The sequence below is a fragment of the Nannospalax galili genome, unplaced genomic scaffold (genome assembly GCF_000622305.1).
Source record: "Nannospalax galili isolate Female #2095 unplaced genomic scaffold, S.galili_v1.0 scaffold91, whole genome shotgun sequence".
Lineage (NCBI taxonomy): Eukaryota > Metazoa > Chordata > Mammalia > Rodentia > Spalacidae > Nannospalax > Nannospalax galili.
The window spans coordinates 4,386,306-4,400,234 of record NW_008332583.1 but is presented as its reverse complement, the minus strand read 5'-3'; the positions used below and the strand labels follow the sequence as shown (position 1 = coordinate 4,400,234).

The following is a 13,929-nucleotide window of genomic DNA, read 5'->3' as shown; positions in this document are numbered from 1 at the left end:
TCAGTTGATAAGAGCACTGACTGCTCTTCTAGAGGACCTGAGTTTGGTTCCCAACACCCACATCAGGCAGCACACAACTGCCTGTAACTGCAGCTCCAGAGGATCAGATGCAGTATTCTGAATGGACTGAGGTCCTTACACTTATGTTCCTACACACACAGAGACACATTCATATACACAAATAAAAAATAAAATCTAAAAAAAATATTTCAGGTGCCAAGGGACTACCTTCCAGGGAAATATGTTCTAAGCTCCATCAATGAACAATCCCCCAATCCAACATCATAAAGCTTATACTCTCTGAAGGCCAAAGAAACAACATAATTAAGGAAACATACGCAAGTAAGCAAACAAATAATTAAAAGACAATGAAGAATTCCTTGACAGAAACCCAGCCAGGCCATAGGATGGGGACCACAATGCTCACCAGGCAGCTCGGGTGGATGTCAGTCAGGGAAGGACTAAGTGGCTGAGAGAGGAGAAAGAGATCACTTCTGAAAACAGCTGGATGTCCAGATGATGGCAATAATCACCTGGTAGCTGGCAGTGTCCCACTACTTTTAAACTTGAGAAGGAAACCTAATAATCAGTTGTGAAATAAGAGGTCACTTTTTACTTCCATATCCCCCTTTCCTTGTTACATGGGTCTTACTGGGTAAGTCAGGCCACCCTTCGCTTTGCAGAGCACAATCTAAAGCCTCAGAAACAAAGCCCCTGAAGTGCTATCTTGTTCAAGAGGCCAACTCAGTGGTGCACCCTCATTAACAATAACAACATTGCTTCAGGGAAAAAGACCATGACTGGGCTTATTGCTCTTACCACCCAGCAAGAGGCAAAAATGGTTTAGAACCCAGGCATCAGGCACAACACAGAATCTCACACACAAAGATAAAGGGAACCGGCCCTGTGCTTCCCATGGTAGGCTGTCAAACCTCACTTCAAAATGTGCAACTGTGTGAATTTCAAAACATGAAATGCTCTGAGCCTTGAATGCAGCTTTCAGAATCAAACAGCCCAATACTGAAGGTGGTACCCTGCTCCCGGAGGGGCTGCCTGCGGGTGGCGTGAGACTGACTTCCATGCTTCAACATCACGTGGCCACCATCAGTGAAAACTTTGCCACTGGAAAATAGCAAGGCTGGGAAATGGCCCACGCTTTAAAAAAAAAAATCAAAGAATGCATACTTAATAGTAATGAAGACTGTCACATCCTGACCATGGCAGTCTAAATTAGTAGATTTAGCATAACAACTGAGAATCTATATGATGGTTGTACTGTTTAATACCAAAGTAAATTTTCATGCAGGTGGTATAAGGATCACAGTTTGAAAAACCCAGACTATGCACTTTGAAATAGGTAGGCGAGGCCTAAAAGAACAGTTTTCAAAACATCACTATCCAATTAGGGTATTGCTCATTATATTTCACAAAGGATGTGAGATGACCTCATAAATCCATACTGAGGAAACCATATGACCAAGTTAGAAATGACTAAAAGATGTTCAAAATAATATCGTAATATTGCATGTGCACAATGCTGGTTATAGTAACTATATTCAACAATTCATACATAAGTGACTGAATTCATATATAAGTTCTTCAATTAGAACTGAATCCATCATCACCCCCTTTAAAGCTAATAAAATCGTGACAACTCTGGTTAGGTAAGTGGGACATCAAAAAGTTATTGTTATTGAAGTCAGATATTCTATAGACAGGGTCCTCAGCCCTGATAGACTCAATGCTTATTTGTCGCTTTAAAAAGGGGGCAGGGCTTAGCTGAGAGGGGTGGCATATTCACAGAGGCACGTGGACCTCTGTGAGTTTAAGGCGAGCCTGTTGTACATATTGAGTCCTACACGGGCCAGGGTAACAGTGAGACCCTGTCACAAAAAATTGAAAATTAATTCATTTATTCACTAACAGGTGAGGTTATTACTATTTTTAATCCAGAGCTAATTCAAATATCATTAGCTCACACTTTTTCAAGTAAATGATTCAGTGTGGTTTTGTGTACTCTCAACGATGCCCAACCATTAATTACTATTGTGAAATTCCACAATATCCTCTTTGTATTATATATGTGAGTATAGTGCATGTGTGTGTTGGGGGGTACATTTGGAAGTCAGGGGAGGACACTGGGTGCCTTGCGTTATCAAATTTCACTTTTTCTCTTGAGATAAGGTAAACATTTTATACAGAACATGGAGCTAGGCTGGTGACTGGTGGTCATCTAGGCCCAAAGAGCCTAGTCCCATAACACTGGGGTTACAGAGTTCTGCACAGCCATACTCAGCTTTTTTTGTGGATTTTGAGATCCAAACTCAGGTCCTCATGCTTGCACAGCTCTTATCCAGTGAGCCATCTCTCCATCCCTTAAATTCTGTAACATCCTCATCACCTCAAGAGAACCCATCTCCATTAGCAAGCACTCTCTCTTTCCTCCTTCACCTGGTCCCTAGTAACCATTAACCTATTTTCCATCTCTATTCATGTCCATTTATAGCAAATAATTTTCATAACCCTTTAGAATTTTGAAATAAAATCCTGAGATCACATAACACACCTGTTCATACAAATTTCAGCTATGTTTACAGTGTATTTATTACCAATCTGTGTGTCTACTTAATGCAGGTGAGCATTCTGCCATGACACTAGCTCTGCTTTTATATACTATCAATGGTTGTAGAACTCGCACTAAACAGATACTGAATAACACACTTAACTATTCCACTGCACGTAGAGTTTACATTGGAATTCTGAGTTTTAAAAACTCTGGTAGCCACATTTGAATATTTGTGCTTTCTATTTCGAGAATGAGTTTCCAAGCAATGTCACTGGCATTACATCATTTTTAGCATCTGCATATTTGGATGCCTAACATGGCTATGGACAGAGGAGTGGGGGAAACTGAGTCCCTCTCAGTTTCTCCCCATGTGTGTCTGGAGCAATGGGGGGGGGGCTGCTCTCTTTTCATCATAAGGAATTCGGTAACAGTCCCTCTGAGACATTCATGTTCCAAGAAATTTCCCATATATCCTACTTCAAACATCCCACAGCAGCTATGGTAAACACTGAAGCCACATACAAAGATCAGAAAGGAACCATGATCATTTGGTGTGATTTGGTGCCAAGTTACTCTATCAAAGCTGGTCCCAGAGTCCTAAAACTTTAATTTATAAAGCACATCAGTAGCATAGCCTGACTTGCTTTTGATTTCTGAGAACAAAAACGTATCTTTTTCTAACACTTAAGCATTGGACCTAACTACACAGGAATTCACATTTGTGTGAAAGGGGAAGAAATCTAGCTTCAGAACCAGCCAGGACTTTTGTCTTATCTTTTTCACTAGGAAACCAGAGGCTATCCTAATAAATCCTCCTTTCCTCTCTAGCACACTTAAAAACCCATTTTTGAGCTCCACTGATCCCATTATGTTTGAACTTTGGTATTAAGTAGCTAGAGAGAACAGGAGGTGTGGGAGTGAAAGAAGTCGTGAAGTGCAGTGCCGGGAGGGATGGAGACCCCGACACACCACAGGACACCCCTTACTCACGAAGGGATAGGCGAAAATAGACCAATAGACCGTGTGAAGACAGGAAGATGTGTCGGGTGCTCTAGTCTCATGTGAAAAACCCACATGAAGCTGATGTGCCGTGTCCTAGACGTAGGAACCTCTTGGACTGTGTTTTAGAATACCTTGATTTAGTTTCTGTTTCAGCATTTGCACAGTAATAATTTTACTAGAAAAGGTAAATGTCTTGTAAACTAATGGGAAACATATGGTTTGGCACAGTTTATAATGTCAGGATTTATGGCTCTAACACTGAGGGTCTCTCTGACCTCGAAGATAACAATGAAACAGCAATGTGCTGCAAATGACTCGTTGTGATTTTTTATTAGTTCCCATAATTGTCCCTTATTAATTTGTATGCACATAATAAGCACTCACCTTCACAGTCTGTCCAGCTTCGGGACCATCCTAGAAGTAAAAGGAAAAGAACAGAGGTGAGGACTGACTGATGGTTTGGCCTGCTTATTCAGAAATATCGCCCGTTAATAATTTAGATCCAATTTCATTGTGTGTTAATTTATAGTATTCTCATGGGGACCACTCACTTCAAATGTGTGGGCCCAGCCTGCTCTCCATTTCCTGCCGAGTGTGAGGAGCGATGGATAAAGTCATATGAATTATCCAGTGAGCCACCCCCTTGCTAAATTTTATGCTCTTTGCTTTTGGCTAAGGTTTTAATTGCATTAAAAGTAAGGCTGAAAATGTTTAGGGAGGTGAAATATCACACCTTTTGGTTATCTTAAAGTCAGAGTAGTTTAATTAATGTCTGATTAAGTTTCTACTCAGGAAATCCAACAAGAATATGAATTGTTTAAATGAGAAGAGGCCTTTCACTGTGACCTTGGGGCAGAAAAGCGGGAGTGACCATTGGAGGGAGACTTTACCCACATGGATTCCCTCTCCCAGCTTATGTTAATATATCAATGTTCAGATAACAAGGACTGGTATTTCCCATACTATGATTTTCTTTTTGATATTTTGTTAAACACTGGCAGTTGCTCTCATCCACTTCCTTTACTTGGTCTCCCTGGAAACCGTTACATCGCCTTGATAAACCTACCACCACAGGTTGAGTTACCTGTCTGAAGGTGACTCAAATGGTATTTAGGAACTGTGTAAATACTCTCAACACAGACAACCATTCTTATTTATTTATTTATTTATTTATACTTAAAAATATTACTTAAAATATTTTATTATTATTTTATTTTATGTGTATGGGTGTATTGCCTGCATGTAGGTAAGTTCACCTGTGTCGTGCAATGCCCGCAGAGAACAGAAGAGGCTGTTGGATCCCTTGGAGCTGGAGTTACAGACAGTTGTTAGCTGTCATGTGGGTGCTAGGATTCGAACCTGGGTCTACTGCAAGAACAGTTAGTGTTCTTAACCTCTGAGCCATGCCCCCAGCCCCCTATATTTTTATTTTTTTGAGAAAGGGATGAACATTATTTAGAGTCAGAGATTTTAATAGACCTAATGCACTGACATCTTTACCTGCTTTTTTGGGAGGCCCACAGAAGAAAGCTAAAGGATGACATGGTGGTTAATGTTGATTACCAAGTTGGTAGGATTTAGAATCATTTTGGAAAGAAGTCTCTGGACATGTCTGTGAGAAAGTCTAGACTAGGTTAATTGAGGACATTAAGATGCACTTTAAATATGGGCAGCAGCATTCCATGGGCTGGGGTCCTGGGCCGAACCAAAAGGAGAAAGTGAGCTGAGCATCAGTGTTCGTCACCCTCTGCTTCCTGAGTATGGACACAGTGTGACTAGCTGCCTCACACTCCTATCAGCATGCCTTCCCAAGCCTCAAACTGTGAGTCAGTAGGAACTCTTGCTTTCTCAAGTTTCTTTTGTCAGGATGTTGCATCACAGCAATGAGAAAAATAATTAATGCAGACAGCAAACCTTCAGTTTATCTGAAGAGCTAAGAACACAGTCCCCACATGTTGGAGAAACTGATGTCATGCCCGAGGATAATTACAGCTGTCACACTTCTGAGCACAAGGGGCTTTACATATACACTGCTGCCCAAAGCCCTGTTCATGGGGATCTGAAGAGGATCATGGTATGTTACTATTTATTTACTCAATGTCCAGATGTATCATGGCCATCCTCCTTTCAACTTGGTATCGGCCCAAGTTCTGCCTGCAGATCTCTTAATTGTATAATGAGCCATATCCAATCGGCCGATCCAGCTTTGGACCAACCCACGACACATCACTGCAGTGTAGAGAAAAGAACCCTGTGAGGAGAAGGCTTAACTTAGGTTTCGTGTCATTGCTCCCCCAGAACTGTAGCAAGGCTCAGCCTGTGCATGCTCAGAACATAGTCACCATGGAGCAAAGTGACTTGCCCAGCCTCAGTTCTAGCATAAGATCTCCCTTAAATCTTTTGCCCAGGACTCCCACCTGCTTTGTAAACAGTACAGCAGACGTTACCTGCAATGTCATTCCATAGGCCGCCTTGGAGCCAATGGATGACAGAGCTGTCTTGAATTTGTAATATCTATTTTTTTTTGCTGTTATGTAAATGCAGACAAATGCAGTTGCCTTTCTCAGGAGACGTCTGGGGTAGAGAGCCTCATGTTGAGCTTTGGAAAGGAAGTAAAAAACATCATTTCTGAACAATCTGTGTACTCACTTGCATGGAAAAAGTGATGGAGGTTCCTTGGAAATGCTTCTCAACCACTGTCCCAACTCTCTGGGTCACCTGAAACAAATCGGCCACTTCATCGGGATGCAGGTCACGGAAGCGCTCCACTGGCCTCAGCGGGCACACGAGGACATCTGTGGCAAGATGTGTTAAGGAATGTTTGGCTTGCTTTGAGTAGCATTCTTCGAGCAGTTTACACACAGCAATGAATCCCTTTGACCCAAGGCTTGAACTCTTGAACACTTAGGAATGAGGAGAGAAATATTCACCAACCAGGGCATACACAAAGAGCTTCAAAACTAGTTATACTTTGAAGGAGACACTGGGGCACACAGAAGAATTTAAGAGCTGGGATGGTAAGGTGCAGAGCGACTCTAGCACTGCAGAGAGGACTGCATGATGGATCCATTCTGGGCCATTATCACCTGACCATGTGCCTAGGCTGGTGTCCCCAGTACTCGAGGGCATCATGCAGGAAAAAACTGCATAAGAAACTGGAATATCTGGTTTCTCCAGGTAAAGTATCATGATTAAAAATGCCAAGTTCCCTTTCCAAGAAGTAACAGAAACACACAGGAAGCAGATGAAAGCAGTTGGTTTTATTTTAAAAGGAATATAGACATTCAGAAATGGAACAAGGAGCTTCACCTACAACTAGCAAGTGTGCCAGATGGGCAAGTAGGTTATGACAAGGGTATCTGGGATTGATTATTCAGAATACAGAAGATAGTTCTAGCTAAATCTTTAATAAAAAGAGAAAAAGAAAGCCCTGTCTTAATGCATTCTACAAGATAGATGACGCCACATCGTTCCATTGCTGGTCCATTGCTGGTCTGAGGAAATGCCAAAGTCTGGAGAAACAGCGTGTAAGTTGGTCATTCATTGGCAGCAAATTTATAGTCACTTCACGCACTTATACATAAACATATGTATGCATATATACAGATTTGCAACTGTACGATTACATATACAGTCACTTTTTGACTCGGAAAGGAGATATAACTCAATCAACCCATTATAAGCTACAAATATCCTGTCATAAATTCCTGTAATACAGCTAACCTACAGGGCATCATAATTCAGATTAGCCGTCCTTAAACATTAGCCTCCAGGTGGGCAAGATCATCTCACTTGCAAAGCCTATTTTAAAACAAAGTTTTGAAGATCTCATGTAATTGACTGAATGCTGTAGTGTAAGTAAAAAACAGAATGGCAATATTAAAATGCTTTCCCACTATTGATAATAGAGAAATGAATGTCAGCCATCATACACGGGGATTGTTTATGCAAATATACCCATAGTTATATCATTTGTTGTTTCCAGATCGTAGCAAAAGAAAAAAGAAAAACTTTATGTAGTTTTTTTCCTATTCCTTTCTCCCTCCCCACCTTTTTTCTTGTTATTTTAGGAATCCATGCTTCTGCCTGGAGCTAAGCAGCACCAGGGCCTAATAAAACCACAATCTCGCAATTGCTGGTCTCACCAGAATATAAAGCGCTCTAACGCATCACACTGTTGTACTCAAGGCCCAGGGGAAGTGCAGAGAGCTCAGCTGGACAGGCCTGATTTCCACGTGAAAGAGGAAAGCTGATTAACTTTGCTCATAATCAGGCGATTCACATAAGCAGTAAACTAGGAAAAGGGGTATTTGTTTAATCTGAGTTCATTTTTCAAGAGAGAAGGGAGGCCCTCACCCACAGGGCATCTGATACTTAAAAAAGATAATTATCCTTTGCTAGCAGGGCTATTTTATTATCATGGGTCAATGAACTGTTTAGAAATGAAGAATTTCTTTTAATTTCCTTTTAGCAGATTGCCAGCCTCCACTCCCATAGAGCTGCCTTTTCTGTAAGAGAGACCTTTCCCAGTCTTCCTCCTCCCTGTTTTAATTTACACCCTCCCTTAGGCCTAAATTTCATCCAACCACAGCAAGATGACAACCATACAAGCTTCCAACAATACCCATAATTACCATGGTATGTGATGTGTGTACAGGGCACCTAGGTGAGGAAGGAAAGACATTTTATTTAGGTACCTGCTTACTGTGAAACTGGTGGAACAGATCTGACTACCTTTGAAGCAAATACTAATTTAGTAGATTTAGGAATACAGCAAAGGTTTTCTTCATTGATGCCGTAAAAATAGTATTTGTTAGTTTTCTTGAGAATTGGAGAATTTCCTCTATTATTGGCCTGTGGGCATGACTGTGAGACATTGTTTGTTGAGTGATTGTTGAGTGATGTGGGAGGGTTCAGTCCACTGTGGATGCTGAATGTTGAGTGATGCGGGAGGGTTCAGTCCATTGTGGATGCTGTTGCCCCTTGGCAGGTGGTCCTGGATTGTATAGGAACGCAGGCTGAGCACCAGCCAAAGGAGCAAGCTAGCAAGCAGCGTTCCTCCATGGTCTTTGTCCCAGTGATTGTCTCGAGGTTCCTGCCCCGAGCCCTGCCTTGTCTTACTGCAATGATGACTCTGTTGGTGAGTTATAAGACAAATAAACCCTTTTCTGCCCAAGTTGCTTTTGGTCAGTGTTTTCTCACAGTAACAGAAACCCACCTAGGACAGATGCTAATGGCTAACTTGACCTAATATTTAAAATATTTATTATTTCTGTTTTATGTGTTTGAGTGTATCACCTGCATGTATGTAAGTACACCTGTGTCATGCAATGACCATGGAGGTCAGAAGAGGGTGTTGGGTCTCCTGGAACTGGACTTACAGACGGTCATGTTAACATAAACATTTGCTAATTTTATGGACCATTAATAATGATAATACATGTTACAAAAATGTTACATGTTACAAAAGTGTTTAAAAAGGCCTGTCACAAACTGCTAGGTAAAGACTTTGTGCTACTTTATTTGTGCATCATTTTCACACATTTATGTGTCTATGTGACATGTCTATGTGTGTATACTCTCCATAGCCAATAGTAAGTCATCTTATTTACATATACATTAATGTGCAATAAAATAAACTTTTAAGATGCTTTATTAGCATGTGATAATGCAGGTAATTTTTGCTTTTGATTGACTAGAAGCCAGACGATGGCCAACTAGCCAGCTCTACCTGGCCCTGACCACACAGGTTTCACAGGACTCCATGGGGAGTTAGTTACACTGGACAGAGACACAGAGACCTCACGTGTCATTTGAGTGGCTGAGCTGATGGGCTGCAAATATACCATCCAATACCCTCCCTGTGCCATTCACGGGGAACAGCGTAGAGTCAAAGAACTAGAGTCAGCCCCTTTATAACAATATTCACATTTAACTACGATTCATATTCACTAATTGAATCAACAAACTCCCTAAGATCTTTGACAACCAGAGTAGCCCAAAACCTCCACTTTGACCTCTCCACAGGCTGCTATGGCTGCTGCCCACTTACCTGAGAAGCTCCATTCCCAACTCTCCACATACACTATGCACCTGGCCCATTCAACTTCTTTCTTTCCTTCAAACATACTAAGCTCTTTCCCACTTTGGGGAGGTAGGGGTTGATTTGCCCTGGCTGTTTCCTGTCTAAATTTCAACTCCCCAACATCTTGACATGGCTGCTTCCTTCTTATCATTCAGATTTCATTCTCAATGTTATGTCTATAAAGATTTGTACAATTACCATTTCTTGTTCCTACTCAGTCACTCAATTTTAACTTCCACAAATCTGGGCCCCAGCTGCTACTGTTCTTAATCAGTAACCATTTGCCCCAATAAGTAAGCTCCATAGGAAAAAAGAGACTTTGTCTTGTGCACAGTCTCACTAGAGCTTAGAGAACCAGAGACAGTGGCTTTGTTGGAAGGAGTGACTAAATGACAACATACACTCACATCCTACCTCTGAGTACTAAGATCATGACTATTTAGTCGATAAATTATAGGAATTTAATATCTAGCCACATATACAAAATTGAGATAATGTCCAAGAATTTTTTCTATTAATTCAAAGAAGTTTGTCCTTAAAATGTGCCATGGTTAGAACTAATGTTGAGTGTGAATTCAGAAATGTAAACTTATTTTCAACATAAACCAATCTCATATAAGCCCAAAGGAACCATAATTCTGGCAGTAAAAACTTTTTAACTCATAATTATACAGAAGCGGTTTCTAGACATGGTTTCTTTCTACTCAGAGTCCCAAACTATCTCTATAAACACTACTTTATACTGTGATTAAGAAATGTAACTCAATTACCTCCCAGAAACTTGCAGGTAAGACCCTATTGCTGAAGACAGGACATACTTCAAACACAGGACTTGGAGCAATGAAGCTGAAATGGACCTGGAAGCCTCCTCCCTGAAGACTAACTCATAGTTCTACAGAACATCATGCAAACTGCTAAGGGAGAAAATCAATCAATAGTCCAATCCCAGTTTAAAAGCTTAAGAACCACAACAATGACCAGCAAAACAATCTACAGCTGTGTAGTAGTGGTACTTTTATCTAGGGCGTAACCAACAGCTATCTAATTGGTCTTAAAGCACTCTTAATGGGAGGGAACTCATAGGTGGCATTGTAAACATAGCCAAATACACATAAACAGAGAGGTCATAAATCCTAGAGAAAACCTTATCTCTGTCATATCTCTAGACAAATGAAATTCCTTATGGTATGCTAACTATGTATCATTATCTTTACAGACAAGTATACCTACTCCATTAACCAAAGAATCTTTTTTCTTTTGCAACAGATGAAGTCCATTATAGAGTTCCACTACTGGTCACACAGAGAGAATAAATGTCTGAGAGATGCCCAGCCCTAAGTGACACATCTACAGTGGAATCTCTACATCTAAGGCTCATGGAACAGAGCAGAAAAGGAGGTAAGAGAGAATACTAATACATTCCCCAACTTTCACCAGCAAAGTTTCCTCATGCAACAGCATATAATGCACACAGAAGGCCACAACTGGCCAAGGTGTAAAGAATAAGAGACTGCAGAGTGTGTGTCCCTAGGTAGGAGTCCTATATTAAATCTCATTCACTCATGGCTCAGGGACCATTGTGGAAGAAGGGGCAGAAAGATTGTAAGAGCCAGAGTTGGTGCATGAACATAAGGAAACAGAGTCTCTGAGGCCTCTGGGAACTTGCTCATATGAACTTGTGGGAGTGGCAAGAGAATGCGTGATACATGCTGACTCAACCAGATAAAAACCCAGGTTAGAACTGACACAACGGGCAGCAGGCCTCAACCTTAGCTGAGGAACTACTGGCAACTGATTACTGCTGGGTGAGAGAGAGCTGAGTTTTAAGACTGAGTGACTCTAGACAGGCTGACTAGACTCCAGTGAATGAACTTGCTCTGAGGGACATCTGGGTACAAATGCCTGATCAGATAGTACTTAACATAGATGACAGAATGCATGAAATCTGGTGGGCGGGGGGCTCTGGAGGTACAGATGGGGGAGGGGCTCTAAATATGACTAAGATCTATTGTATGCGATGCACAAAAACTCAATACAAATATATGTAAAGAAAATGAACCCCCAGCAGGCCGTGACGTTGCTCACTGGTATAGTTCTTCCCCGAAATGCTTGAGGCCTACAGTTCCATCTTTAGCACTGCCAAAACACAAAATGTAGTTCATACAGTCATTTAATGAACACTGAATCCCATTTAAGTAAGGGCACTGTTAGGCTTTGGCATACTGTGGACTTATCCCATGAAATTGATCCTATCGTCCCTCCAGCCTAGAAGACAGGGATGGGTCACCTCAGAGCAAAAGGAAGCACAGACTTAAGCATGGAGGAATTCAGACAGCAGAGAGCAGTGCCCATTGTAGTGGAAACTCAGAGTATTACAGACACCATGGGCTGCAGGGTAGCCATGCAGGTTCATGAAGAACCTAAAGCAGAATACCACATTTTCTACTGAGAAGCAAATTAGAAATCTTCTAGGTTGATGGATCATATACAGAAGTCACCATGGACAATTCAAAACTGAATAGCTGTTGGAATGTTCCAATAAATATTTATTTACAAAAGGAGAAGGCAAGCTAAATTTGGCTCATTGGTTCTAGAGTGGCAGCCCTTGTTTTAGATAAGATACAAATGAAAAAAGTAATTAAGGAAAACTAGAAACAGCTGGGAGCCCATTCCTTGTTTGAGTTGAAGACTATAGAACTGACAATACTCCACTAGATGAAACCCGTTGTAATAACCTTGAAGCTTGCACTTTCTGAGAATACCCAAGCCAGCTTGCCCCTTTTCAATGGCCTTGTACAGCACTTCCAAGATAGTAAGAATTAATAATGATTAGAAAATGTGTTATGGTATTGATGTCATGCAGACAGAGCAGGATCGATCATTTCTTCTCAACACAACCACAGTTTTTGTCCTCCTTAATTGAACAAAAAGGCATGTGTCCACAAACATAAAGCACCCAAGCACTGCCACTTGCGTTTTCTCAGAATCTGTACTTAGCTCTTTAAAGAAAACACAGTACTGCCCGAAGGTGGCAGGTTATTAACTATGCATTTCTCATCGGATACAACTCTGGGAAAACAAATCAATTTTGAAGAACCACAGAGAGCCCTTGTAACTCTACTGTCACTGTTACATGCCAGTTATTTTGAGATAATAGTACAGATGCGGTATTATTTAATTTAGGGACTTTTAGGCAGTGTGGTGAAACCACACACTATACAAAGGTTATAAAGGCACTCTTTATTTGAAGTTCTATTTGCTTGGGGTTAATACTTCCTTTCCAGTTTCTTAGCCATCAAGCATAGAACCTCCAAACCAAATTTCATTGAATTTAACATGTTTATCCAGTACTCATCATCTGTGAAGAACCATGAAAATTTTAACAGGGTGACATATGCACTCTCCCCTTAACCTGGACTAGAAAGGTTCATTTGATAAGAACGTGTTTCAAGGAAGACCATTCAAGGTCAGTGATTGCAACTTGGGTCAGTTCAGATCTTAGAGGTGACAAAGAATCCTCATGGTCAAGGAAAATCAAAAGAAGACGTCGTAGACCAAATGGAAGACCATTCAAGGTCAGTGATTGCAACTTGGGTCAGTTCAGATCTTAGAGTTGATAAAGAATCCTCATGGTCAAGGAAAATCAAAAGAAGACGTCGTAGAGCAAATTAGATTTAATTTGGCTTTACAAATGAAAGAGTACTTCTGACTGTGTGTTGTTAAGTCTGCACCATCTATCCATCCTGTACCTCCAGCCTCCTCTCTATTCAGGGATTGTACCAGCACACAGACTATCAAGATGGATAGAACAGAAAGGTGATTCCCAATCTAATGTCCCAAAGTGTAGTACAGTACAAACTGATCATTGCAACTTAGACAGGAACACAATGCTGTGGAATATGAGGGGGCTGAATCTAGCTCTGCTTGGGGTATTAGATAAACTACTCCATTTCATCTTCTATGTTAAATTTATAAGGGTAGAAATGTTCACCCAAAATTAGCCCAAAGATTGTCTTTGAAATTAATATAGAGGGTCTGGAGAGATGCCTCAGTGGTCAAGAACAATGATTGATCTTGCAGAAGATCCTTATAAGGGTAGAAATGTTCACCCAAAATTAGCCCAAAGATTGTCTTTGAAAATAATATAGAGGGGCTGGAGAGATGCCTCAGTGGTCAAGAACAATGATTGATCTTGCAGAAGATCATAGTTTGATTCCCAGCACCCACATGGCAGCTAACAACGGTCTGTAACTCCAGTTCCAGGGGATCAGACAGC

The 13,929-nt window shown here is 41.0% G+C and overlaps 1 protein-coding gene across 1 annotated transcript in view; it reads right to left on the bottom strand.

Moving 5' to 3' along the window:
• The window catches only part of Fhit (fragile histidine triad diadenosine triphosphatase), a 922,623-nt gene that overhangs the window by 288,223 nt on the left and 620,471 nt on the right, over nucleotides 1-13,929 (bottom strand). Inside the window, exons 4-5 of the mRNA XM_008827509.3 lie at nucleotides 6,218-6,363; nucleotides 3,953-3,982 (exon numbers count right to left, since the gene is read on the bottom strand). Of these exons, the coding sequence (XP_008825731.2) occupies nucleotides 3,953-3,982; nucleotides 6,218-6,363 (176 nt within the window). The remainder of the gene's footprint in view (nucleotides 1-3,952; nucleotides 3,983-6,217; nucleotides 6,364-13,929) is intronic.